At 37.9% G+C, this 27,569-nt stretch overlaps 1 protein-coding gene across 1 annotated transcript in view; it reads right to left on the reverse strand.

The window, feature by feature from the left end:
- Positions 1-256: 256 nt before the first annotated feature.
- Positions 257-27,569, reverse strand: part of ANKRD31 (ankyrin repeat domain 31) — a 143,414-nt gene continuing 116,101 nt past the window's right edge. Inside the window, exons 24-25 of the mRNA XM_081233017.1 lie at positions 21,682-21,784; positions 257-470 (exon numbers count right to left, since the gene is read on the reverse strand). Of these exons, the coding sequence (XP_081089143.1) occupies positions 325-470; positions 21,682-21,784 (249 nt within the window). The 3' untranslated portion in view covers positions 257-324. The remainder of the gene's footprint in view (positions 471-21,681; positions 21,785-27,569) is intronic.

A 27,569-nucleotide genomic window follows, 5' to 3' on the forward strand; every position in this document is an offset into this window, starting at 1 on the left:
TCTTACTTCCCATAAGGAACAACTGTTATTTATGCAAAGGTAGAGGTGTTGATTTAAAGATTTGTTTAAAGTTTATTTTAGTAAAAAGAAAGCCAGAGAGTCAATATTGTTTATGTCAAAAATGTCTTTATTTTAATTGCAAAAAACTATTAATCTTACTACAATAGTTGGAGAGTTATATTTTTTCTTAAAACAGTAAACACACCTTAAGTAGTAACTCATAAAGTGTGTATTAAATAGGCCCACCAGCCCACACACGACAAAATATGAACATTGGTTAATAATATGAACAAATACGTAATAAATTATTAACAAAACAAGGCGTTAGAATGTTAGCTCCTCACATTCCACATAGAACTTCCAGTGCTCATCCATTATATGGCATGGGAGAAATTCTTGATCGCTGATTAACAGTATTTCATTTATTTGAAGATAATGTGGGATGCTTTGCTTTGACCCTTTGGAAGTTCCTGTTTAAAGAAGAGTCAACAAATTAAAAGCTGTCTTTTAAAAAATAAGATTTAAAGATGATACAAACAGATGGAGAGATATAACATGTTCTTGGATTGGAAGAATCAACACTGAAAATGACTATACTACCCAAAGCAATCTACAGATTCAATGCAATCCCTATCAAACTACCAATGGCATTTTTCACAGAATTAGAACAAAAAATTTCACAATTTGTATGGAAACACAAAAGACCCCGAACAGCCAAAGCAATCTTGAGAAAGAAAAACAGAGCTGGAGGAATCAGGCTCCCTGACTTCAGACTATACTACACAGTTACAGTAATCAAGACAGTATGGTACTGGCACAAAAACAGAAATATAGATCAATGGAACAGGATAGAAAACCCAGAGACAAACCCATGCAAATATGGTCACCTTATTTTTGATAAAGGAGGCAAGAATATACAGTGGAGAAAAGACAGCCTCTTCAATAAGTGGTGCTGGGAAAACTGGACAGCTACATGTAAAAGAATGAAATTAGAACACTCCCTAACACCATATACAAAAATAAACTCAAAATAGATTAAAGACCTAAATGTAAGGCCAAACACTATAAAACTCTTAGAGGAAAACATAGGAAGAACACTCTATGACATAAATCACAGCAAGATCCTTTTTGACCCACCTCCTAGAGAAATGGAAATAAAAAGAGAAATAAACAAATGGGACCTAGTGAAACTTAAAAGCTTTTGCACAGCAAAGGAAACCATAAAAAAGACTAAAGGCAACCCTCAGAACAGGAGAAAATATTTGCAAACGAAGGAACTGACAAAGGATTAATCTCCAAAATTTACAAGCAGCTCATGCAGCTCAATATCAACAAACAAACAACCCAATCCAAAAATGGGCAGAAGACCTAAATAGATATTTCTCCAAAGAAGATATACAGATTGCCAACAAACACATGAAAGAATGCTCAACATCACTAATCATTAGAGAAATGTAAATCAAAATTACAATGAGGTATCACCTCACACTGGTCAGAATGACCATCATCAAAAAATCTAGAAACAATAAATGCTGGAGAGGGTGTGGAGAAAAGGGAACCCTCTTGCACTGTTGGTGGGAATGTAAATTGATACAGCCATTATGGAGAACAGTATGGAGGTTCCTTAAAAAACTAAAGATAAAACTACCATACAACCCAGCAATCCCACTACTGGGCATATACCCTGAGAAAACCATAATTCAAAAAGAGTCATGTACCACAATGTTCATTGCAGCTCTATTTACAATAGCCAGGACATGGAAGCAACCTAAGTGTCCACTGACAGATGAATGGATAAGGAAGATGTGGCACATATACATATAATGGAATATTACTCAGCCATAAAAAGAAATGAAATTGAGTTATTTGTAGTGAGGTGGATGGATCTAGAGTCTGTCATACAGAGTGAAGTAAGTCAGAAAGAGAAAAACAAATACCGTATGTTAATACATATATATGGAATCTAAAAAAAAAAAAACGGTTATGAAGAACCTAGAGGCAGGACAGGAATAAAGATGCAGACGTAGAGAATGGACTTGAGGACATGAGGTGTGGGAAGGGTGAGCTGGGAAGAAGTGAGAGAGTGGCATGGACATATATACACTACCAAATGTAAAATAGATAGCTAGTGGGAAGCAGCCGCATAGCATAGGGAGATCAGCTCGGTGCTTTGTGACCACCTAGAGGAGTGGGATAGGGAGGGTGGGAGGGAGATGCAAGAAGGAGGAGATATGGGGATATATGTATATGTATAGCTGATTCACCTTCTTATAAAGCAGAAACTAACACCATTGTAAAGCAAGTATACTCCAATAAAGATGTTAAAAAACACAAATCAATGAACTTAAAGATACAGATTCAATAGAGATTATCTGCTCTGAGGAGCAGAAAAACAAATAATGAAGAAAAATGATAGGATCTCAGAGTTTTGTGAGAAAAAGGAATCACATAATAAATTAGAAAACACAAGTTTGATCAGCTTAAATGTTCATCAAGTGATGAATGATAAACAAAAGTAGTATTCTACTCAAGTCCATAAGCTGCAGAGTAGGCTGGAAGACACAGGAAAAGCCAATGTTGCAGTTCAAGTCTGAAGGTCATCTGCTGAAGAATTCCCTCTTGCTCAGGGGAAGTCAGCCTTTTATTCTATTCGGGCCTTCAACTGATTGGATGAGTCCCATCCACATGGTGGAGGGCAATCTGCCTTACTCAGTCCACTGATTTAAATGTAAATCTTATCCAAAACTACCTCACAGAAACATCAGAATAATGCTTGATCACATTCTGGTCACTGTGGTCAGTCAAGTTACACATCAACAACAATCAGAGCCTCATGGGCCTGTAGAACAAAAACAGATTAATTCAATATTTGTATTATCAGAATTCCAGAATAAAGTACAAAGAAAGTGGGACTGAGAGACTATTCAAGGAAATAATGGATAAAACTTCCCAAATTTGGTAAAGGACAAAACCCTACAGATTGAAGAACCCAAGCAAATGAGAAACACAATAAACTAAAGAAATCCATGCCAATACACACTGTAATTAAACTTCAGAGAAGTAAAAACAAACAAAAACAAATCTTAAAAGCAGTTAGAGAGAAACAACACATAATCTAGAGAGGAACTCCACTTGTAAAGACAGTGGATTTCTCATCTGAAACAACAGAGGCCAGAAGGAAGTAGCATTTTATTTTAAATGCTTGCTTACTGTACGTTGAGATATAATTTACATAACACAAGAAAAAGAAAAAACTAAAAATAGAACTACCATATGACCCAGCAATCCCACTACTGGGCATATACCCTGAGAAAACCACAATTCAAAAAGAGTCATGTACCACAATGTTCACTGCAGCTCTATTTACAAGAGCCAGGATATGGAAGCAACCTAAGTGTCCATCAACAGATGAATGGATAAAGAAGATGTGACACATATATACAATGGAATATTATTCAGCCATAAAAAGAAATGAAATTGAGTTATTTGTAGTGAGGTGGACGGACCTAGAGTCTGTCATACAGAGTGAAGTAAGTCAGAAAGAGAAAAACAAATATGCTAACACATATATATGGAATCTAAAAAAAAAAGGTTATGGGGGCTTCCCTGGTGGCGCAGTGGTTGACAATCTGCCTGCCAATGCAGGGGACACGGGTTCGAGCCCTGGTCTGGGAGGATCCCACATGCCACGGAGCAACTAGGCCCATGAGCCACGACGACTGAGCCTGCGCGTCTGCAGCTTGTGCTCCGCAACAAGAGAGGCCGCGACAGTGAGAGGCCCACGCACCGCGATGAGGAGTGGCCGCTGCTTGCCACAACTAGAGAAAGCCCTTGCACAGAAATGAAGACGCAACACAGCAAAAAAAAAAAAAATTAATTAATAAAAAAACTCCTACCCCCAACATCTAAAAAAAAAAAAAAAAAAAGGTTCTGAAGAACCTAGGGACAGGACAGGAATAAAGATGCAGACGTAGAGAATGGACCTGAGGACACAGGGAGGGGCAAGGGTAAGCTGGGACGAAGTGACAGGGTGGCATTGACATACACACACTACCAAATGTAAAATCGATAGCTAGTGAGAAGCAGCTACATAGCATAGCAGGGAGATAAGCCCGGTGCTTTGTGACCATCTAGAGGGGTGGGATAGGGAGGGTGGGAGGAAGACACAAGAGGGAGGAGATATGGGGATATATGTATATGTATGCCTGATTCACTTTGTTATAAAGTAGAAACAAACATCCCATCATAGAGCAATTATACTCCAATAAAGATGTTAAAAAAATAACAAATTTTTAAAAAAGTAAAAAATAAGATTTAAATTCACTTATTACGAACCCTAGACCCTAGTCAAGTCTATGAGCACATATAACAGGTTTTCTGACCAGGTCATTCTTCACTCACTCCATTTTCTATACCCAAGATAAAGCTGTAAATCAGCACTGACCTATCTTGGAAGAAAGAAGCCTATTTGCAGTCTAAAACACCAAGGCAAAAAAAGGATAACTGAAGCTTCTGAAGGTAGTTATACAAAGCCCCTCTGTTCCTCAATTTCCAATAAATTGAGAATAAAACAGTTGTAAAGATTAAATGAGATACTGCATGTGAAATGCCTGTCTACTGCCTAATACAGAGCAAACACTCAATAAATAGTAGCTGCTATTATTATAGCAGGTATTTATTACTAAAAAGAGTGTTAGGCTGGAAGATGAATGATCAATTTTCTAGGTCACACAAACTTGGCTGTGATCTCAAGCAAGTTATATGGCTTATCTAGATTTCCATCTCCTCTGAGAGGTGAGAGAGTTGATGATCAGCAGGGTCCCTTTTAGCTCTGCCAGTTTAAGAGCCAATGATGCTAACACTGGCTTCTTTAAGCTCTCTGACAGTCTCAGAGATTCCTTTCTTGGAGACTGGCTATATGAGCTATACGTCATTCAACTAATTGAATATTATTCCAAGGTTAGCACCAACATGCTCTCTGTGTGACCTCAGCCAGGCAGTTTCAGATAGACGTATCATATAGTCCAAGTGCTTTGTTCATAATTCTAAGCAGTACAAATGTTTACATAGTTACACATCTGCATGGATATCTGGCGCTCCTGATAAAGTACCCATTTATCCTTCTAAATGGTGATCTCACCCTAATTTGCCTCTGGAGGACCATCCCTTTCCCCACACTTGGTCCATGTGCTTCTGGTGAAATTGTTCTCAACTGTGTGGCTGAACCACACTGACTCCATTTTGTCAGCTCCATCTTAGGTCTGCAGTCGTACCCCTTCCCTTTCTGCATGACTGTACTTTAGCCTACTCACAAGGAATGCACCCAAGCCAGCTTTTACCTTTGTCTTCATCTGATATGAAAACTGGAAGAATGCCTTTGCTGACGCAGATAGTTAATAGTTCTCTATCAGCTTACCCTTGTCTTCAACTGATACGAAAACTGGAAGAATGCCTTTTGCTGACGCAGGCAGTTAACAGACATGAGACCCCTCAGGGAAGGGCAGGGAGGAAAAACAGGGGTTCCCGTCAGTGTGGACCAACCACGCTTCTCCCAAGTAGTCGGATTCTATTTTTAGCTTTGGTCCCTTTAAATCCTCCTTACCCTTTTCAGAGGCAGAGTACGGCTTTGAATGCTTCTGAATCATCTCCGCCTGATCCTTCCTACCCGTATGTAAGTTACCCACAATAAACTTCACAATTACCCTTTATGGAGTTGCCTGCTTAGTTTTTTGGTCTTAAAGTTCTTGCTCAGTTCAGGGGATATAATTCAATATCTCTTCCTTCCAACATTCATCTCCTGATTTGTTTAGATCTAGGCCAATCAGTGAACAGGCATTGATTCAGGGTAAGAACACGACCCATTCAGAGTGAAGTTACATGCAATGAGATCTGTGTTTCGCCTTCTGGGAAAGAGTCACATCCAAATTCTTTCCCTCTGGACTTGACTCTGGAAGCATGTAGCTCTGGGATGATGAGAGGAGAGGCTGCTACCATGGAGCTGAGAAATGGAAAGCAAGAAAAACTGGGTGCTCAGTCATGCTCTTTGAACACTGGCTTAAGCCTGAAGAACCTACTCCTGGTCTTTCATGTACATGAGTCAATAAAATTCCTTTTTATGGGGGGTATAAGCCAGTCTGATTTGGGTTTTAAACTGTTACTTACAACCCAAAGAATTTAAACTGTTTTACACATGGTCCATATGTAAACAAAATATTCCCCTTATTAGCAGGTTTGTTTTATAGACTATCTGAAGCAAGGTATCTCACAAAAGTTGGGAGTGGAGAGCATTCATCCTTCAGGAAAAGCCCATGGAAATAAGGCTTTAAATATTAATTTAAATTAATTTTGCTAATATTAGCTTAGTTTCATCAGAGCAAGGATGGGCCTGTATGCACAAAAAACCTATTCTCTTTCCAGTGAATGGGTCTTGCCTTAAAAGTCACAGATCCAAACATGGGCACTTGTAAGAGATGGCCAAGAGCACCTGAATAGCTTCATCTTGTTTGTAACCAGAAATTATCACCATAGGGCTCACATAGAGAAGGTCACCAACAAAAGTGCAGAATGATAAGCAGTAGCTCCACAGGAAGCAACCTGCCCATCTTCCCAACTGACATGCTGGAAACAGAGTGGCCCAAACTTGGGATGCTGAGATGATATAACAAAAGTGTTTGAAAAACAGCATTTTCAGATGGACATTTGTTAACCTATTAACCCATAGAAGTGGAGTTTGGAGTTTTCAATAAAGTAATGCTAATGTTAAACCTTTTTTTCCTTTTGCCTTACCATTCCCATCATTCACCTTTGTCAAATGAGAAAATAACACCTATGTGAAAGTTTTCTGTAAAATTGTAAAGTGTTATTCAATACTGCTTTGCACTCTAAACTAGCTTTGCTTGGAGCTGATCTGGCTCTCTCTCTCCCTTACGTGCTGTAATAAATTAAGATAAAGGGACCATTTTAGGCCCACCTTCTTTTTTTTAAGCAGGGCTGACTTTATCACTAAAGTCAGTACGGTGTGATGGTTTTGATTTATAACTTTCTCAACAGGTTAGCCATGATATATCCACAAAAGTTATTTGGTTGATATTCTGTCTAGTGGCTATTCACATGGCTTCTCTTTCAAAGGAACAGAGGTCATGGCAGCCAAAATCCCACCCCCAGATCCACTTAATTTCACTGTCAGCATAATACACTCCTGACTTTCCTGTAATCTGCAGGACTTTAGGAAAACTGTAAGTGGCTCTGTGGTAACAGAAGGTGCCACTTCCTGGGTAAGCCCATGGACATGAAATTCTGGGAACATACATATCACATCACAAAACTTAGTATTAAGACCATCCCCCAGTTTCTCACAGAATAGCCTCTTTTCCATAATGATCAGACTGGAAGAAACAAAGACCATTCCTTACAAAACACCTGTTCTCACCTCCTTTACCTCTCATTTTCTGCTGCCTTTTCTTTCTCCTCTACCACCTCTTCCGCAACAGGTATCTCTGAACTCCATCTGCCACTGCATTCCCACCCGTTTCATTCCAGCCCATGCTACCAGGATCCGGCACCTTTGGCTGACCACAACCTCTAGCTTCCAGATTTCTTTTGTTATCCACAATTCCCAATATATTGGGATGGGGTGGGCAACAAAACAAAAAACACATTCATACAGAAAACTGAGCTAAACAGGGTAATCCTCATATAAGAAAATATAAGAATACAGCAAACTGATTTCAAATTTATGATCCCAGTTTGAATTGTGTTAAGTAACTATACAATGGCTACGTTGTCTTATTACATAATAGTACAAGCTTCAAAATTATTTGAATCATTCCAGGCAAATAACATTCAGGAAAGTTAAAGACAAAGAACTTCACTAACTTTTCTTCCTTTTTTGAAGTTGAGTAAACCTTTTCTCCATGTCTACATATGGAAAGCATCAATGCCAGTATGTAATATTTTTAAAACTCTTTGCTTTTTCTTTTCATAAAAAATTAAACATACATGCAGTGTACTACAGCTACTTAAAATAAGTAAAAATATATTGTGGTTTGTATTATTAATCTTGTGAGAAAGAAATAATAACCTTTTACTACAGTAGCTGAGAACACGGTTCTAGAACTGAGATTCTCTTCTGTGGGCCCTAGTCTGGGCTCACTCTGCATGTCCCCTGCTTTCAGGGCTTTTAGAACTGTTTTCAGTGGTTTACCTTTGTATATACTCTAAATTTGGCCCGAGGGTATGGTTTTCCTGCAATCCTCTCCCTGCCCCAACTCCCCTGCTGCCCAGGTAACCAACGATAACAACCCAGGGTATATCATATCCTTCTATAGTTTGTTTCTGTGCTCTAATAGTCATATCACACATTTGTCCATCACTTTTCAATACTTTAATCCTTGCACAACCATGTGAGACAAGAAAGGGAAAGAATCCAAGTAGTTAGGAAACTGAGATTTAGATTTTTTTTGATTTAATAATTCATTTATAGTACTCAATATACTCACTGTTACTTAATAGGAACTTAATAGGTTGCACAAAATACAGGCACTTAAATATAAAAGAACAGTGAACTAAAGTTTCCTCACCAATGCAGTCTATACTCTTACTACAATACTTACTACTCCCACCAAGCTTTGGGCCAGTTAGCATAGGAACAAATAAAGGGACTGCAGGAAGCACACACTTAAAAGACCCGTTTCCAAATTGGAAGCTCCCAAACACTGGAGTTTTGCTTCCACTCTAGCCCTGACAGTCATGTTGGAGGTAGGTAGCTAAGAGGGAATGAAGCAGCAAGATTCAGATATTGGATGTAAAACATTTAAATTTAATATACTTTATAGGAAATGATTTTACTTTGGGTCCATTAGTAAATTGTTACTGTTCCATGGAAAGATCTTAGAAAAACTAAGCTGTTGTGATCTGCAGCAATATGAACTGACAGGTACGGCACTTTAATACCAGGAGCAAACACACACATAGTCTTAAGCAGTCTGACAATATCTACTATTCATTTTTCCCAGTCCTCACTGTGGGGAGGATTAAGTGGACTAGTGCTCGGAAGTTCAGTTCTGCTTAAGGGGCTAGACACCTGTGACTCTGGAGCCTCAAAGAAACAAAGAGGAATAGGAGGATTTAAAAAAGAAGTTCTTGGTCACCTTATCTTTGATAAAGGAGGTAGGAATGTACAGTGGAGAAAGGACAGCCTCTTCAATAAGTGGTGCTGGGAAAACTGGACAGCTACATGTAAAAGAATGAGATTAGATCACTCCCTAACACCATACACAAAAATAAGCTCAAAATGGATTAAAGACCTAAATGTAAGGCCAGAAACTGTCAAACTCTTAGAGGAAAACATAGGCAGAACACTCCATAACATAAATCACAGCAAGATCCTTTTTGACTCACCTCCTAGAGAAATGGAAATAAAAACAAAAATAAACAAATGGGACCTAATGAAACTTCAAAGCTTTTGCACAGCAAAGGAAACCATAAACAAGACCAAAAGACAACCCTCAGAATGGGAGAAAATATTTGCAAATGAAGCAACTGACAAAGGATTAATCTCCAAAATTTATAAGCAGCTCATGCAGCTCAATAACAAAAAAACAAACAACCCAATCCAAAAATGGGCAGAAGACCTAAATAGACATTTCTCCAAAGAAGATATACAGATTGCCAACAAACACATGAAAGAATGCTCAACATCATTAATCATTAGAGAAATGCAAATCAAAACTACAATGAGATATCATCTCACACCGGTCAGAATGGCCATCATCAAAAAATGTAGAAACAATAAATGCTGGAGAGGGTGTGGAGAAAAGGGAACACTCTTGCACTGCTGGTGGGAATGTGAATTGGTACAGCCTCTATGGAGAACAGTATGGAGGTTCCTTAAAAAACTAAAAATAGAACTACCATATGACCCAGCAATCCCACTACTGGGCATATACCCTAAGAAAACCATAATTCAAAGAGTCATGTACCAAAATGTTCATTGCAGCTCTATTTACAATAGCCCAGAGATGAAAACAACCTAAGTGTCCATCATCGGATGAATGGATAAAGAATATGTGGCACATATACACAATGGAATATTACTCAGCCATAAAAAGAAACGAATTTGAGCTATTTGTAATGAGGTGGATAGATCTAGAGTCTGTCACACAGAGTGAAGTAAGTCAGAAAGAGAAAGACAAATACTGTATGCTAACACATATATATGGAATTTAAGAAAAAAAAATGTCATGAAGAACATAGGGGTAAGACAGGAATAAAGACACAGACTTACTAGAGAATGGACTTGAGGATATGGGGAGTGGGAAGGGTAAGCTGTGACAAAGCGAGAGAGAGGCATGGACGTATATACATTACTAAACGTAAAATAGATAGCTAGTGGGAAGCAGCCACATAGCACAGGGAGATCAGCTCGGTGCTTTGTGACCACCTGGAGGGGTGGGATAGGGAGGGTGGGAGGGAGGGAGACGCAAGAGGGAAGGGATATAGGAACAGATGTATATGTATAACTGATTCATTTTGTTATAAAGCAGAAACTAACACACCATTGTAAAGCAATTATACTCCAATAAAGATGTAAAAAAATAAATAAATAAAAAAGAAGTTCTATCACTGAAAGAATTTTTGTGAATGAAGTAAAGAGAAATTAGAACCCTGAGAGATAGTAACTTAATCCGTTATTTGGTCAAATAATTACCATCTTCTTTGCAATGATAACTAAGGGCATCTACCTGTAGTTTTGTGACAAAGAATTTTTCCATCAGAACTGTGAAATCCTGATGAACATAGATGCAAAAATCCTCAACAAAATACTAGCAAACAGAATCCAACAGCACATTAAAAGGATCATACACCATGATCAAGTGGGGTTTATCCCAGGAATGCAAGGATTCTTCAATATACGCAAATCAATCAATGTAATACACCATATTAACAAGTTGAAGGAGAAAAACCATATGATCATCTCAATAGATGCAGAGAAAGCTTTCGACAAAATTCAACACCCATTTATGATAAAAACCCTGCAGAAAGTAGGTATAGAGGGATCTTTCCTCAACATAATAAAGGCCATATATGACAAACCCACAGCCAACATTGTCCTCAATGGTGAAAAACTGAAACCATTTCCACTAAGATCAGGAACAAGACAAGGCTGCCCACTCTCACCACTCTTATTCAACATAGTTTTGGAAGTTTTAGCCACAGCAATCAGAGAAGAAAAGGAAATAAAAGGAATCCAAATCAGAAAAGAAGAAGTAAAGCTGTCACTGTTTGCAGATGACATGATACTATACATAGAGAATCCTAAAGATGCTACCGAAAAACTACTAGAGCTAATCAATGAATTTGGTAAAGTAGCAGGATATAAAATTAGTGTACAGAAATCTCTGGCATTCCTGTACACTAATGATGAAAAATCTGAAAATGAAATCAAGAAAACACTCCCATTTACCATCGCAACAAAAAGAATAAAATATCTAGGAATAAACCTACCTAAGGAGACAAAAGACCTGTATGCAGAAAATTATAAGACACTGATGAAAGAAATTAAAGATGATACAAATAGATGGACAGATATACCATGCTCCTGGATTGGAAGAATCAATATTGTGAAAATGACTCTACTACCCAAAGCAATCTACAGATTCAATGCAATTCCTATCAAACTACCAATGGCATTTTTCACAGAACTAGAACAAAAAATTTCAAAATTTGTTTGGAAAAACAAAAGGCCCCGAATAGCTAAAGCAATCTTGAGAACGAAAAACGGAGCTGGAGGAATCAGGCTCCCTGACTTCAGACTATACTACAAAGCTACAGTAATTAAGACAGTCTGGTACTGGCATAAAAACAGAAAGATAGGGCTTCCGTGGTGGCGCAGTGGTTGAGAGTCCGCCTGCCGATGCAGGGGACACGGGTTCGTGCCCCGGTTCGGGAAGATCCCACATGCTGTGGAGCGGCTGGGCCCGTGAGCCATGGCCGCTGAGCCTGGCGTCCGGAGCCTGTGCTCCACAAGGGGAGAGGCCACAACAGTGAGAGGCCCACATACAGCCAAAAAAAAAAAAAAAAAAAAAAAAAAAAAAAACAGAAAGATAGATCAGTGGATCAGGATAGAAAGCCCAGAGATAAACCCACGCACATATGGCCAACTTATCTTTGATAACGGAGGCAGGAATGTACAGTGGAGAAAGGACAGCCTCTTCAATAAGTGGTGCTGGGAAAACTGGACAGGGACATGTAAAAGTTTGAGATTAGATCATTCCCTAGCACCATACACAAAAATAAGCTCAAAATGGATTAAAGACTTAAATGTAAGGCCAGAAACTATCAAACTCTTAGAGGAAAACATAGGTAGAACACTCTATGACATAAATCACAGCAAGATCCTTTTGGACCCACCTCCTAGAGAAATGGAAATAAAAACAAAGATAAACAAATGGGACCTAATGAAACTTCAAAGCTTTTGCACAGCAAAGGAAACCATAAACAAGACCAAAAGACAACCCTCAGAATGGGAGAAAATATTTGCAAATGAAGCAACTGACAAAGGATTAATCTCCAAAATTTATAAACAGCTCATGCAGCTCAATAGCAAAAAAACAGACAACCCAATCCAAAAATGGGCAGAAGACTTAAATAGGCATTTCTCCAAAGAAGATATACAGACTGCCAACAAACACATGAAAGGATGCTCAACATCATTAATCATTAGAGAAATGCAAATCAAAACTACAATGAGATATCATCTCACACCAGTCAGAATGGCCATCATCAAGAAATCTAGAAACAATAAATGCTGGAGAGGGTGTGGAGAAAAGGGAACACTCTTGCACTGCTGGTGGGAATGTGAATTGGTACAGCCACTATGGAGAACGGTATGGAGGTTCCTTAAAAAACTACAAATAGAACTACCATATGACCCAGCAATCCCACTACTGGGCATATACCCTGAGAAAACCATAATTCAAAAAGAGACATGTACCAAAATGTTCATTGCAGCTCTATTCACAATAGCCCGGAGCTGGAAACAACCTAAGTGTCCATCATCGGATGAATGGATAAAGAAGATGTGGCACATATATACAATGGAATATTACTCAGCCATAAAAAGAAACGAAACTGAGCTATTTGTAATGAGGTGGATAGACCTAGAGTCTGTCATACAGAGTGAAGTTAGTCAGAAAGAGAAAGACAAATACCGTATGCTAACACATATATACGGAATTTAAAAAAAAAAATGTCATGAAGAACCTAGGGGCAAAACGGGAATAAAGACACAGACCTACTTGAGAATGGACTTGAGGATATGGGGAGGGGGAAGGGTAAGCTGTGACAAAGCGAAAGAGAGGCATGGACATATATACACTACCAAACGTAAGGTAGATAGATAGTGGGAAGCAGCCGCAGAGCACAGGGAGATCAGCTCGGTGCTTTGTGACCGCCTGGAGGGGTGGAATGGGGAGGGTGGGAGGGAGGGAGATGCATGAGGGAAGGGATGTGGGAACAGATGTATATGTATGACTGATTCACTTTGTTATAAAGCAGAAACTAATTTAAAAAAATAAATAAATAAACTTTACTTTAAAAAAAAAAAAAAAAGAACTGTGAAATCCACCAATTCACCCCATTAGAAGGTAAGAGCCCTTCTCCCTTTAATTTTCACTTTTACTTGGGGTAGATTCCCTAGGCAAAGTCAGTGCCCTCTGAGATCTATAAATAAAATTTCTAAACAGTAGCACATTTAGTAGCCCAGTACAACTAGGAAGATGGCCATTTTATTGGACATTTGTCTTTTCTTGTTGTCCCTAAGCCCCAACAGGAAAAGCACAACTAAGGAACTAAGGAACCATTCTGCTTATGGACAAGGTAGGGAGAAATAAATCTCCCTCAAGTAATATCACCAGACTTTAGATATTCTGCACAAGTCTGCTTAAACAGAATTGATAGATTCATTAGTAGGCAAAAGAATGGGCTCATGCAACTATTCATGTTATCCGGTGGCCAAAACTGGCACTTCAAAATGACATACTAGTTAGGTTAAAAATAATTTAACTTCTACTGTTCTTTTTCCTCTGTTTTTTTTTTGTTTTTTTTTTTTACAGTAAAAGAGAACCTTTAATGTATGTCATGAAAACGTCTTTTATACAGATTTCAATGACCATTGAAAAATGCAATAAATAATGTGAGATAAAAAAATTTTTAGACAAAGTAGAGAGGGTTTATGAATGAAGGAAATTCTAAAGGATATAACATGGGAAGGAAACTTGTCCTAGATGAAAAGTTTGAGAAGTGAAATAGAACAGAGAGCAAATAAAGTAGTAAATATGTAGATAAATACAAATGAACATTGATACTTAAAAACAATACACAATACAAATACTACATATGATAATACACAATTATGTAAGGCTGATGAATTTTTTTAAACATCTTTATTGGAGCATAATTGCTTTAAAACGGTGTGTTAGTTTCTGCTGTATAACAAAGTGAATCAGCTATATGTATACATATATCCCCATATCCCCTCCCTCTTGTGTCTCCCTCCCACCCTCCCTATCCCACCCCTCTAGATGGAAACAAAGCACCGAGCTGATCTCCCTGTGCTATGCAGCTGCTTCCCACTATCTATTTTACATTTGGTAGTGTATATATGTCCATGCCACTCTCTCACTTCGTCACAGCTTCCCCTTCCCCTTCCCTGTGTCCTCAAGTCCATTCCCTACGTCTGCGTCTTTATTACTGTCCTGCCCCTAGGTCCTTCGGAACCATTTTTTTTTTTTAAGATTCCATAAATATGTGTTAGCATACAGTATTTGTTTTTCTCTTTCTGACTTACTTCACTCTGTATGACAGTCTCTAGGTCCATCCACCTCACTACAAATAACTCAACTTCGTTTCTTTTCCTCTGTTTTTGAAAAAAATTCCCTTAATATATCAAAAGCAAAAATAATCAGATTCATTATGTTAACTGATGGTTCACTTCTGACACATCCCTAACCCATTTTACTCCTCTGGTTCTCAGTTTCATCATCTGTAAAACAGGTCCAACACTAGCTGATCTATTAGGTTCACTTCTAACTTGAAAATTATTGAACTCAGACTTCCAGAACTTGTGCTTACAAACTAAGTATTCTAAAGTTCATTACAATTATGGAATGAAACATCACTTGCTCTAGTTACAAATGAAAATGAACATACTTATGTATACATTCTCATCCTGAATCAGAAATATAATTCCAATCAAAGCAAAATGATTAAGAATAATTTTAATGAACTGTAAAAATACATCTGCTCTAGTTATGATGGGGAAAAATTCTACTATGGCTATTTAAATACAAAGTTCAGGGACTTCCCTGGTGGTGCAGTGGTTAAGAATCCACCTGCCAATGCAGGGGACACAGGTTCAAGCCCTGGTCCAGGAAGATCCCACATGCCATGGAGCAACTAAGCCCATGTGCCACAACTACTGAGCCTGTGCTCTAGAGCCCACGAGCTTCAACTACTGAGCCCACGCACCGCAACTACTGAAGCCTGCGTGCCTAGAGCCCATGCTCCGCAACAAGAGAAGCCACTGCAATAGAAGCCCGCGCACCGCAATGAAGAGTAGCTCCTGCTCGCCACAACTACAGAAAGCCCATGTGCAGCAACGAAGACCCAATGCAGCCAAAGAAAAAAAAATAAAGTTCAGTGTCTTCTGATAAACGAAGGATCCTAAAGGATAAATATGGTGATAGAGTATTACATGATTGGGTATCTAAAACTAAATTAATAATTTGGCACAGATTTACATTGATAATATCAAAAGCCATCTGTGAAACTGTACTGGAATCAAGAAATAGACTTGATTATTATATTTAGAAGTTTAAAACTATTTAGGCCCTCATTGTTCAGGGGAAAATTGAAATTAACAGGTGGTTCTTCAAGCTGAATTGGGTTTGAGGTACTTGATTTTATATGTAAAGTGTTCAGGTTCTCTGTGTCTCTGTCGTACAGATGTGAACCTTGGAGTTCTACTAAAAAGAAGCTCCTAAATGTCCTAATGTATGTAAAATAATCTGGCAGGGGGTCTGGCACATGGCAAATGCTCAACAGGTAATTTGTTTTCTTCTCTTTCCTCCCCTATCAGTAGATATAAAATACCAGGATGAAAAAAAAATACTATTAAAATAATGAAAAAGGATTAGGAGTTTAAACAGGAGCTGAAATAAACACCCTCTGCTCTGTTATCAGGCACCCATCTTCCTTGGCTGTTTAAGAAGTTCTTAACCACATAAAATAGAAGCACCTGTGAATGTTTGTGTTCTATTACATATACTTTTACAGAGAAATGAAGCACAATAACAGCACTGAAATGAAGAAAACTCTTTCTTTAAAGTCATTTATTCACAACAGATTATAAGTAAGTCAAAGACCGTTTTCATTAAAAACAAAAAAAGTCTATTTTTTTCCTGAAAAAGCATATTCTATTTTCAAATGAACAAGTGATTTAGATCTTCCTGAGAGAAAATTATAAGTTATATAATCAGTGTGCATTAAATGATAGCCTGGGAAAAGAAAGGCCTCAGGAGATACTCTTTTTTTGTTTGTTTGTTTTGCTTAGATGAATACATTCAGCTTCATGTGTTTTGAGTGTCTTGGTACTATGGTGACAGGGGACATAAACATATAAAACTGGCTTTCCAGGTAAATAATGAAATGTGATCTATATTAACAGAATGTTCTTCTAAAGAACTTTGTGAAAAATATGTCAATATGTTTATACATAATGTTCACATTATGTAATAGAAGTTTTGGGAATGTTCATTTTTCCCATTCCAATATATACTGAAATATCAATGAAGATTCCCTCAATAACACAAAGGAGGAACTACAGCCAAGTAGGCAGAGGGGAGAGAGGCTTGGGAGGAAGCTGTGAAATTTTAAGGGAAAATGCATCATAGACTCACTCCATCTTAAAGCTTATAAAGGACTTTAGAGACAGATACTTTAGGGATTCCACCAACATTTCATCAACAGAACTTCATTTTTAAAGATTAGCATTGGTATGTTTACAATCTTTCATTAGAAACAACATATATCCTCAAATGTGTTAATATACCACACTTTAACATCCTGGAGTCTATCAATACATTGCCTCAAGTTGCCAAGTTAACTAGTTTTTGTGTAGAACTCAAATAAATAAAAAGCTCTTCCATTATCTCTGACTTACTGAAGCAAGTCATTTTATCACTTAGCTTCATGACTCATGATTTTCTTGATACCATGAATCCAAAATGATATGTAGAAGTAAACTGGATGAGGGGAAAGGAGAAATAGTTCTCTTTTAAATTTCTGGTTAAGAAAATGTGGAGGGCCATCATTCTTTTTTCTTTTTTTTTTGAAGTATAGTTGATTTACAATGTTGTGTTAGTTTCTGGTACACAGCAAAGTGATTCAGTTATACATATATATATTCTTTTTCATCTTCTTTTCCATTATGGTTTATTAAAGGATACTGAATATAGTTCCCCATGCTATACAGTAGGACCTTGTTGTTTATCTGTTTTACATATAGCAGTTTGTATCTGCTAATCCCAAACTCCTAATTCATCCCTCCCCCACCACCCCCTTTCCCCTTTGGTAACCATAAGTTTGTTCCCTGTCTGTTAGTCTGTTTCTGTTTCACAAATAAGTTCATTTGTGTCATATTTTAGATTCTACATATAAGTGATATCAGGTGGCACGTGTCTTTCTCTTTCTGACTTACTTCACTTAGTATGATAATCTCTAGGTCGATTCATGTTGCCGCAAATGGCATTATTTCATTCTTTTTTATGGCTGGGTAGTAATTGTGTATATATACTACATCTTCTTTATCCATTCATCTGTTGCCGATGGACATTTAGGTTGCTTCCATGTTTTGGCTATTGTAAATAGTGCTGCTGTGAACATAGAGGTGCATGTATCTTTTCGGATTATAGCTTTGTCCAGATGTATGCCCAGGAATGGGATTGCTGAATCATAATGGCAACTCTATTTTTAGTTTTTTAAGGAATCTCCATACTGTTCTCCATAGTGGCTGCACCAATTTACATTCACCAACAGTGTAGGAGGGTTCCCTTTTTTCCACACCCTCTCCAGCATTTGTTATTTGTAAACTTTTTAATGATGGCCATTCTGACAGATGTGAGGTGATACCTCATTGTGGTTTTGATTTGCATTTCTCTGATAATTAGCGATGTTGAGCATCTTTTCATGTGCCTATTGGCCATCAGTATGTCTTCTTTGGTGAAATGTCTATTTAGGTCTTCTGCCCATTTTTTGATTGGGTTGTTTGTTTTTTTGTTGTTGAGTTGTATGAGCTGTTTGTATATTTTGGAAATTAAGCCTGAAGGGCCATCACTCTTATACCTCACAGTTAGATAGAAAATTCAGATAAGGGAGATTAATTCAGATAAAGGCGATAGTATTAACTAACCAAAATCCCATTTACCATTTGTTGAATTCTTCACCACAAATTCTGTTATAGCCTGTGAGATCTAGGAATGTCCACCTATGAGGATAGTCAACTGTAAGTAAATTCAGTTTTAAAATAAGCAGTCCTTTGGATCATATTCATGTTTCCATTCACTCATTCATTTATTCAATGAACATTTTACTTGGAAGCTACTATATGCCAGGCATTGGGAATATAATAGGAAGCAAGAGCCCACAAAAATCTCTCTGAACTCAAAGATCTTCTCAGTCTATTGGGGGTTAAGATTAGGTAACCAGCAATTATTTATAATATAGAGTGATATACATAAGATTTAACCATCTATTTACACAGTAGTATGCTAGAAACTATATAGTTAAAAATAAATAAATAAATAAATAAATAAATAAATAAATAAATAAATAAAACTGAAAGTTATTCTCTTTTTTTTCACCTTGTCCAAATTTCATTTTTCCCAACAGTTATTTGCTTGGTTCCTGTACTAGGTCATCTAAACAAGGCATGTCTGAAAGTGAAAGCGAGTGGTACTAATAATTTTGCTGGATTAGGGACTGCCCCGGTCAAATGGGGATACATGGTCATCCTAGTTATGGGAAATGTAAATATCTCTTCCTAGTCCACTATTTCCAAAAAACAGTATTCTGAAGAGTGTGATTATCAAAAAGCGTAAGAGAACAGATATGTTCATGATCTGAAGTAGGCTAATTAAACCCACGTGGACATGTTTTTCCTTTAGACTTTATGGTCTCTATGGTGTCATAGCCACAACTTCCATTACCACATTTTGATATGCAGAAGAGGGGAAAAGATTCTCTCCAGAATGCTTTGCTTATAATAAGGTTAGAGACTTTACATTTTTCTAACTTACCAGGTCTTTGGATTTCTGTCAGGTACCACAAAACCACGTACAAAAGAATCCTAAATCAAGGATGCTCAAACAAAACTTCAACAGTAGCCTACAGATGCCTGCAGGGACCTGTCTATAGATTCCTAGGTCCCGATCAAGGTAGCAAGATGCTGGTTGGCATACTGGCGCCTCCACAGTTCTCAAATTAGCACTAACATTTTCTGAAATATCTAAAGGAAAGAAAATTCAGGATTTCTGGACAGAAATTAGTAACAAGAAACTGTTATACTGCAGGCAACAGAAGCAGCAATTCAGAACCCATTTTTTATTTCATGCTCATTTAGCAGAGGAACTGTGAGCCCTCTGAGAAAGAAGATGCATGGCTGGGGCTGGAAATACGTGCCGGGAGCTAGAAAATCTGAGGAGCAGATGTCCTTTCTGATATGAGGAAGAACCTATATTTCTGCTTTGACTCTTAAGGATAGAAACTAGGAGAAAGGGTTTGCTTGACTTTCCTTCAAGTGCGTGTGTGTGCACGTGCACAAGACAGAGACGAGAGGGACAAGAGAGAGAGACAGAGGGCTTGAGTGTACAAGCACAAAAGTGGGTGTGCTTTGGAATCAAAGTGAAGGGCTGAATATTAAGAATTTTCAAATTATTACCTGCATAAGAAATCAGATACTACTAGTCATTCAAAGTCAACAGTCAGGCTGGCTGAGTAAGAATCACTCCTAAAAACTCAGGTTCCTTGGCCTATCTCTAAGATTAGATTAGGTAAGGAACCAAAGACCATGAATTACTACAACTCCTTCCAGTTTCTTAAGCCCTTTAACTTCCCCACAATTGTTTTATTTTATGTGTTTCCCCAAAATGATGAAAAATACTTTTGAGGCTATCCTTAGAAAACTGGGGAAAATGCATCTTATTCTGAAGCCAGTTTTTGAGACAAAGGTTAGAGTGAATTCAGTATAAAGTTAGGAAAGTACTTTGAATTATTGGGATTTGTTGTAAGGAAAGGAGTAACCCTGGGAAACCCCGGGTTAGGGGCTTGTGATAGTAATCCTGTTTGGTTCTTGACTCTGGTTGTCATAGAATTATCATTTTTTGTTTTGTACCTCCTCTCCTCATATATTGTCCCCAACTGGTCTAAGACAGGGAAACTGGGGGAAAAAGAGGGTGCACTGCAGCAGAGAAGGGTGATATAACATTAGTTATGTCTGCTTTTCATAAATGTGTACCGCCCTTTCCAATAACTTCAAAATCGGCTGCTGATTGGTGAAGACCACATTCTCTTCAGTTTTCTGAAGGTTTATTCCATTAGATGAAGTGTATTAGTGTACCCTAACAAGCAAAGACTTAATTCTAGTATCTAGGATCTATTTTTAGAAAATATGGAAAACTAACCAAATCATGCCTGCAGGAAGGAAAAAAATACCATTTTTCTCTTTTACATGACACTTAAAAAAATCTACCTAAAGTAAGCACATCACAGATTCAGAGAAAGGAATTGTGAGGGAAGGTGTCATTCTTCTAGAATTTTAAGTTAAACGGTGTTTAAACGGAGTGCTGTAAACAAACAAACAGAAAATAACAAGTTTTGGTGGAGATGTGGGGAAACTGGAACCCTTGTACATTGCTGGTAGGGATGTAAAATGATTCAGTTGCTGTGGAAAACAGTAATGGCTGTTCCCTCAAAAGTTAAACATATAGTAAGTATATAATATAGCAATTCCACTCCATGGTATACACCCAAAAGAACTGAAAACAGGTATCCAAACAAATATATGTATACATCTGTTAATAGCAGCACTATGTGCAATAGCCAGAAAGTGGAAACCTAAATGTCCATCAAAGGATGAATAAATAAGTAAATTGTGGTTTATATATATATGCAATGGAAGCCATAAAAAGGAATGAAGTACTGACAGATGTTACAATGTAGATAATCCTAAAAGCATTATGCTAAGTGAAAGGTGCCATACACAAAAGGTCAGATATTGTAGGATCCCATTTATATAATATATTCAGACTAGGCAAATCCACGCAGACAGGAAGCAGACTGGTAGTTCCCAGGGACTGGAGGGAGTGGGGAATGGGAAGTAACTGCTGAATGGGTATGGGTTTCTTTTTGGGGTGATGAAACTGTTTTGGAACTACACAGAGCTGGTGGTTGTAAAACACTGTCAATGTACTAAATGCCACTGAATTGTTCACTTTAAAATGTTTATTTGAATATCATGTGAATTTAACCTGAATGAAAAAAAAAAAAGACAAGTGCCAATGCCTTCTCAGCAGATGTGGGTGTGTTTTCCCCACAACTAAGAAATAGGTGTTGGTCTGCACATACCTGGAAGACAAGGTTGATGTTGCTGAGGTACCAAGTTTGGGTCTGGAAGCAAGGGTAATTCCTCAGAAATATACTTTAAAAGTTCCTTCCCCTGGTATGTTACCTGCACATAATTAAACACAGAACTTCAAAATCATATATTTTATAAGAAGCAAATACACCTTTCCCCTGCAAATTGTAACTCCAGTAAAGTACTCATTGTTGTACATTATGTATTGGCAAACTAGCCCACAGCCAAATCTGGGCTGCCATCTTTTTTGTAAATAAAGTTTTACTAGAACACAGTGATACCCATTCATTTACTTAACATCTATGGCTGCTTTTATGCTACAACAGGATGGAGTAGTTTTGACAGAGACCATATGCTCACAAAGCCTGAAATATGTATTATCTGGCCCTTTACAGAAAAAATTGCTGATCCCTGATATGTATCATTAATTCTCTCATATGTTCACTTATTCAACAAATATTAATCCAGCACCTGCTACTTTATAACTTTAAAAAATTAATGTTGCATTAATAAAATTAAGTCATAAAAGTAAAATGGTACTTTTCAAGAAATCACATATAAAACTGGTTAGATTAACTGCATTTTAGGTCTATACATCAAAGTTTTTTTGTTTTTCTTGGTTTGTTTTTGAACTTAGTTATTGTTTATCAGCCCAAAAGGTCAGAGCTTAGAAATATGTACATACAAATGGGCTGGACTGAGGTAAACTGGCAAACACCTGCCAGAAATGTTCTGAGTCCAAGGGTCTTTGCGTCCTCCACTTAGTTCTAGAGCAGTCTAATAGTATACTCCCAGAAGCTAGGTTCACTGTGGTTAAACCAGCAAGTCTCAACTTGGACATTCCTTCCTCCAGGATGCCTTCCTATAACTGCTAAGCTCAAGTAATGACGATCCTCTAGAATCCCATAAAGTCTGTGCTCATATTTCTGTCAAGGTACTTATCCCACTTAAAGGAAATTATGAATTAATGTGTCCGTTTCCACTAAACTATAGGCTCCTTGAAGAAGGATCTGTATAATATTAATTTTAATTCTATAGCTCTTCATATAGTGCCTGACAATACTGGGAAAAAACTCTTAAGTCCCAGCTCTTAAGCAAAATTCTTAAATTCTCTGAGCCTGAGTTTGTGCATCTGTTAAATGAGTCTCTCCAGATTTTTAAGTTGTGAGGAGTAAAGGAGATAATATATATGATAATATATACTTTTGGCATGCTGTCTAGCACATCCTGAGTGCTCAGTAAATGCTGTTACTGAACAGGGCAAGGAAGGCCTAAGGAATACAGAATGGTTAGGCAGAATTTTAGCTCAATCCTATGACTAAACAAAGCTTGGTAATGTTAATGGAACAGACCTGGCCTACTCAGTATGCTAAACCCTCCTCACTTGCCAGGGAAAAAGAGTGGTGAGGCCACTGAATGCCACCTGTCATTTCTCCAAACAACTAACAGTTAACAACAATGGATTTTGAACATTCATCCAAAAACAGCAGAATACATTCTTTTCAAGTGCACATGGGACATTTTCCAGGATAGATCACATACTAGGCCACAAAACAAATCCCAATAAATTTAAGAAGACTAAAATCATATCAAGCATCTTTTCCGGACTTCCAGGTAAGATGGCGGAAGAGTAAGACGCGGAGATCACCTTCCTCCCACGGATATACCAGAAATACAGCTACACGTGGAACAACTCCTACAGAACACCTACTGAACGCTGGCAGAAGACCCCAGACCTCCCAAAAGGCTCACCCCGCACTCCGTGCCCCTCCCTCCCGCCCGGCCTGAGTGAGCCAGAGTCCCCGAAGAGGCTGCTCCTTTAACCCTGTCCTGTCTGAGCGAAGAACAGACGCCCTCCGGCGACCTACACGCAGAGGCGGGGCCAAATCCAAAGCTGAGACCCAGGAGCTGTGAGAACAAAGAAGAGAAAGGGAAACCTCTCCCAGCAGCCTCAGAAGCAGCGGATTAAAGCTCCACAATCAACTTGATGTACCCTGCATCTGTGGAATACATGAATAGACAACAAATCATCCCAAATTGAGGAGCCAGGAGTCAGTGCTGTGCCTCTGAGGTGGGAGAGCCAACTTCAGGACACTGGTCCACAAGAGACCTCCCAGCTCCACATAATATCAAACGGCGAAAATCTTCCAGAGATCTCCATCTCAACACCAGCACCCAGCTTCACTCAACAACCAGCAAGCTACAGTGCTGGACACCCTATGCCAAACAACTAGCAAGACAGGAACACAACGCCACCCATTAGCAGAGAGGTGGCCTAAAATCATAAAAAGTCCACAGACACCCCAAAACACACCACCAGACGTGGACCTGCCCACCAGAAAGACAAGATCCAGCCTCACCCACCAGAACACAGGCACTAGTCCCCTCCACCAGGAAGCCTACACAACCCACTAAACCAACCTTAGCCACTGGGGACAGACACCAAAAACAACAGGAACTACGAACCTGCAGCCTGCAAAAAGGAGACCCCAAACACAGTAACATAAGCAAAATGAGAAGACAGAAAAACACACAGCAGGAGAAGGAGCAAGATAAAAACCCACCAGACCTAACAAATGAAGAGGTAATAGGCAGTCTACCTGAAAAAGAATTCAGAATAATGATGGTAAAGATGATCCAAGATTCTATTTCCAAGATCCAAAATCTTGGAAATAGAATAGACAAAATGCAAGAAACAGTTAACAAGGACCTAGAAGAACTAAAGATGAATCAAGCATCGATTAAAAACACAATACATGAAATAAAAAATACTTTAGATGGGATCAATAGCAGTATAACTGAGGCAGAAGAACGGATAAGTGAGGTGGAAGATAAAATAGTGGAAATAACTGATGCAGAGCAAAATAAAGAAAAAAGAATGAAAAGAACAGAGGACAGTCTCAGAGACCTCTGGGACAACATTAAACGCACCAACATTCGAATTATAGGGGTTCCAGAAGAAGAAGAGAAAAAGAAAGGGACTGAGAAAATATTTGAAGAGATTATAGTTGAAAACTTCCCTAATATGGGAAAGGAAATAGTTAATCAAGTCAAGGAGGCACAGAGAGTCCCATTCAGAATAAATCCAAGGAGAAATACGCCAAGACACATATTAATCAAACTGTCAAAAATTAAACACAAAGAAATCATATTAAAAGCAGCAAGGCAAAAACAACAAATAACACACAAGGGAATCCCCATCAGGATAACAGCTGATCTCTCAGCAGAAACTCTACAAGCCAGAAGGGAGTGGCAGGACATAATTAAAGTGATGAAGGAGAAAAACCTGCAACCAAGATTACTCTACCCAGCAAGGATCTCATTCAGATTTGATGGAGAAATTAAAACGTTTACAGACAAGCAAAAGCTGAGAGAGTTCAGCACCACCAAACCAGCTTTACAACAAATGCTAAAGGAACTTCTCTAGGCAAGAAACACAACAGAAGGAAAAGACCTACAATAATGAACCCCAAACAATTAAGAAAATGGGAATAGGAACATACATATCGATAATTACCTTAAATGTAAATGGACTAAATGCTCCCACCAAAAGACACAGATTGGCTGAATGGATACAACAACAAGACCCATATATATGCTGTCTACAAGAGACCCACTTCAGACCTAGAGACACATACAGACTGAAAGTAAGGGGATGGAAAAAGATATTCCATGCAAATGGAAACCAAAAGAAAGCTGGAGTAGCAATTCTCATATCAGACAAAATAGACTTTAAAATAAAGACTATTAGAAGAGACAAAGAAGGACACTACATAATGATCAAGGGATCGATCCAAGAAGAAGATATAACAATTGTAAATATTTATGCACCCAACATAGGAGCACCTCAATACATAAGGCAAATACTAACAGCCATAAAAGGAGAAATCGACAGTAACACAATCATAGTAGGGGACTTTAACACCCCACTTTCACCAATGGACAGATCATCCAAAATGAAAATAAATAAGGAAACACAAGCTTTAAATGATACATTAAACAAGATGGATTTAACTGATATTTATAGGACACTCCATCCAAAAACAACAGAATACACATTTTTCTCAAGTGCTCATGTAACATTCTCCAGGATAGATCATATCTTGGGTCACAAATCAAGCCTTGCTAAATTTAAGAAAATTGAAATTGTATCAAGTATCTTTTCTGACCACAACAGTATGAGACTAGATATCAATTACAGGAAAAGAGCTGTAAAAAATACAAACACATGGAGGCTAAACAATACATTACTTAATAACAAAGTGATCACTGAAGAAATCAAAGAGGAAATTAAAAAATACCTAGAAACAAATGACAATGGAGACACGACGACCCAAAACCTATGGGATGCAGCAAAAGCAGTTCTAAGAGGGAAGTTTATAGCAATACAATCCCACCTTAAGAAACAGGAAACATCTCGAATAAACAACCTAAACTTGCACCTAAAGCAATTAGAGAAAGAAGAACAAAAACATCCCAAAGTTAGCAGAAGGAAAGAAATCATAAAAATCAGATCAGAAATAAATGAAAAAGAAATGAAGGAAACGATAGCAAAGATCAATAAAACTAAAAGCTGGTTCTTTGAGAAGATAAACAAAATTGATAAACCATTAGCCAGACTCATCAAGAAAAAAAGGGAGAAGACTCAAATCAATAGAATTAGAAATGAAAAAGGAGAAGTAACAACAGACACTGCAGAAATACAAAAGATCATGAGAGATTACTACAAGCAACTGTATGCCAATAAAATGGACAACCTGGAAGAAATGGACAAATTCTTAGAAATGCACAACCTGCCAAGACTGAATCAGGAAGAAATAGAAAATATGAACAGACCAATCACAAGCACTGAAATTGACACTGTGATAAAAAATCTTCCAACAAACAAAAGCCCAGGACCAGATGGCTTCACAGGCGAATTCTATCAAGCATTTAGAGAAGAGCGAACACCTATCCTTCTCAAACTCTTCCAAAATATAGCAGAGGGAGGAACACTCCCAAACTCATTCTACGAGGCCACCATCACCTTGATACCAAAACCAGACAAGGATGTCACAAAGAAAGAAAACTACAGGCCAATATCACTGATGAACATAGATGCAAAAATCCTCAACAAAATACTAGCAAACAGAATCCAACAGCACATTAAAAGGATCATACACCATGATCAAGTGGGGTTTATTCCAGGAATGCAAGGATTCTTCAATATACGCAAATCAATCAACGTGATACACCATATTAACAAATTGAAGGAGAAAAATCATATGATCATCTCAATAGATGCAGAGAAAGCTTTCAACAAAATTCAACACCCATTTATGATAAAAACCCTGCAGAAAGTAGGCATAGAGGGAACTTTCCTCAACATAATAAAGGCCATATATGACAAACCAACAGCCAGCATCGTCCTCAATGGTGAAAAACTGAAACCATTTCCACTAAGATCAGGAACAAGACAAGGTTGCCCACTCTCACCACTCTTATTCAACATAGTTTTGGAAGTTTTAGCCACAGCAATCAGAGAAGAAAAGGAAATAAAAGGAATCCAAATCGGAAAAGAAGAAGTAAAGCTGTCACTGTTTGCAGATGACATGATACTATACATAGAGAATCCTAAAGATGCTACCAGAAAACTACTAGAGCTAATCAATGAATTTGGTAAAGTTGCCGGATACAAAATTAATGCACAGAAATCTCTGGCATTCCTATATACTAATGATGAAAAATCTGAAAGTGAAATCAAGGAAACACTCCCATTTACCATTGCAACAAAAAGAATAAAATATCTAGGAATAAACCTACCTAAGGAGACAAAAGACCTATATGCAGAAAATTATAAGACACTGATGAAAGAAATTAAAGATGATACAAATAGATG

Source organism: Mesoplodon bidens (genome assembly GCF_964165515.1).
Source record: "Mesoplodon bidens genome assembly, chromosome: 4".
NCBI lineage: Eukaryota > Metazoa > Chordata > Mammalia > Artiodactyla > Ziphiidae > Mesoplodon > Mesoplodon bidens.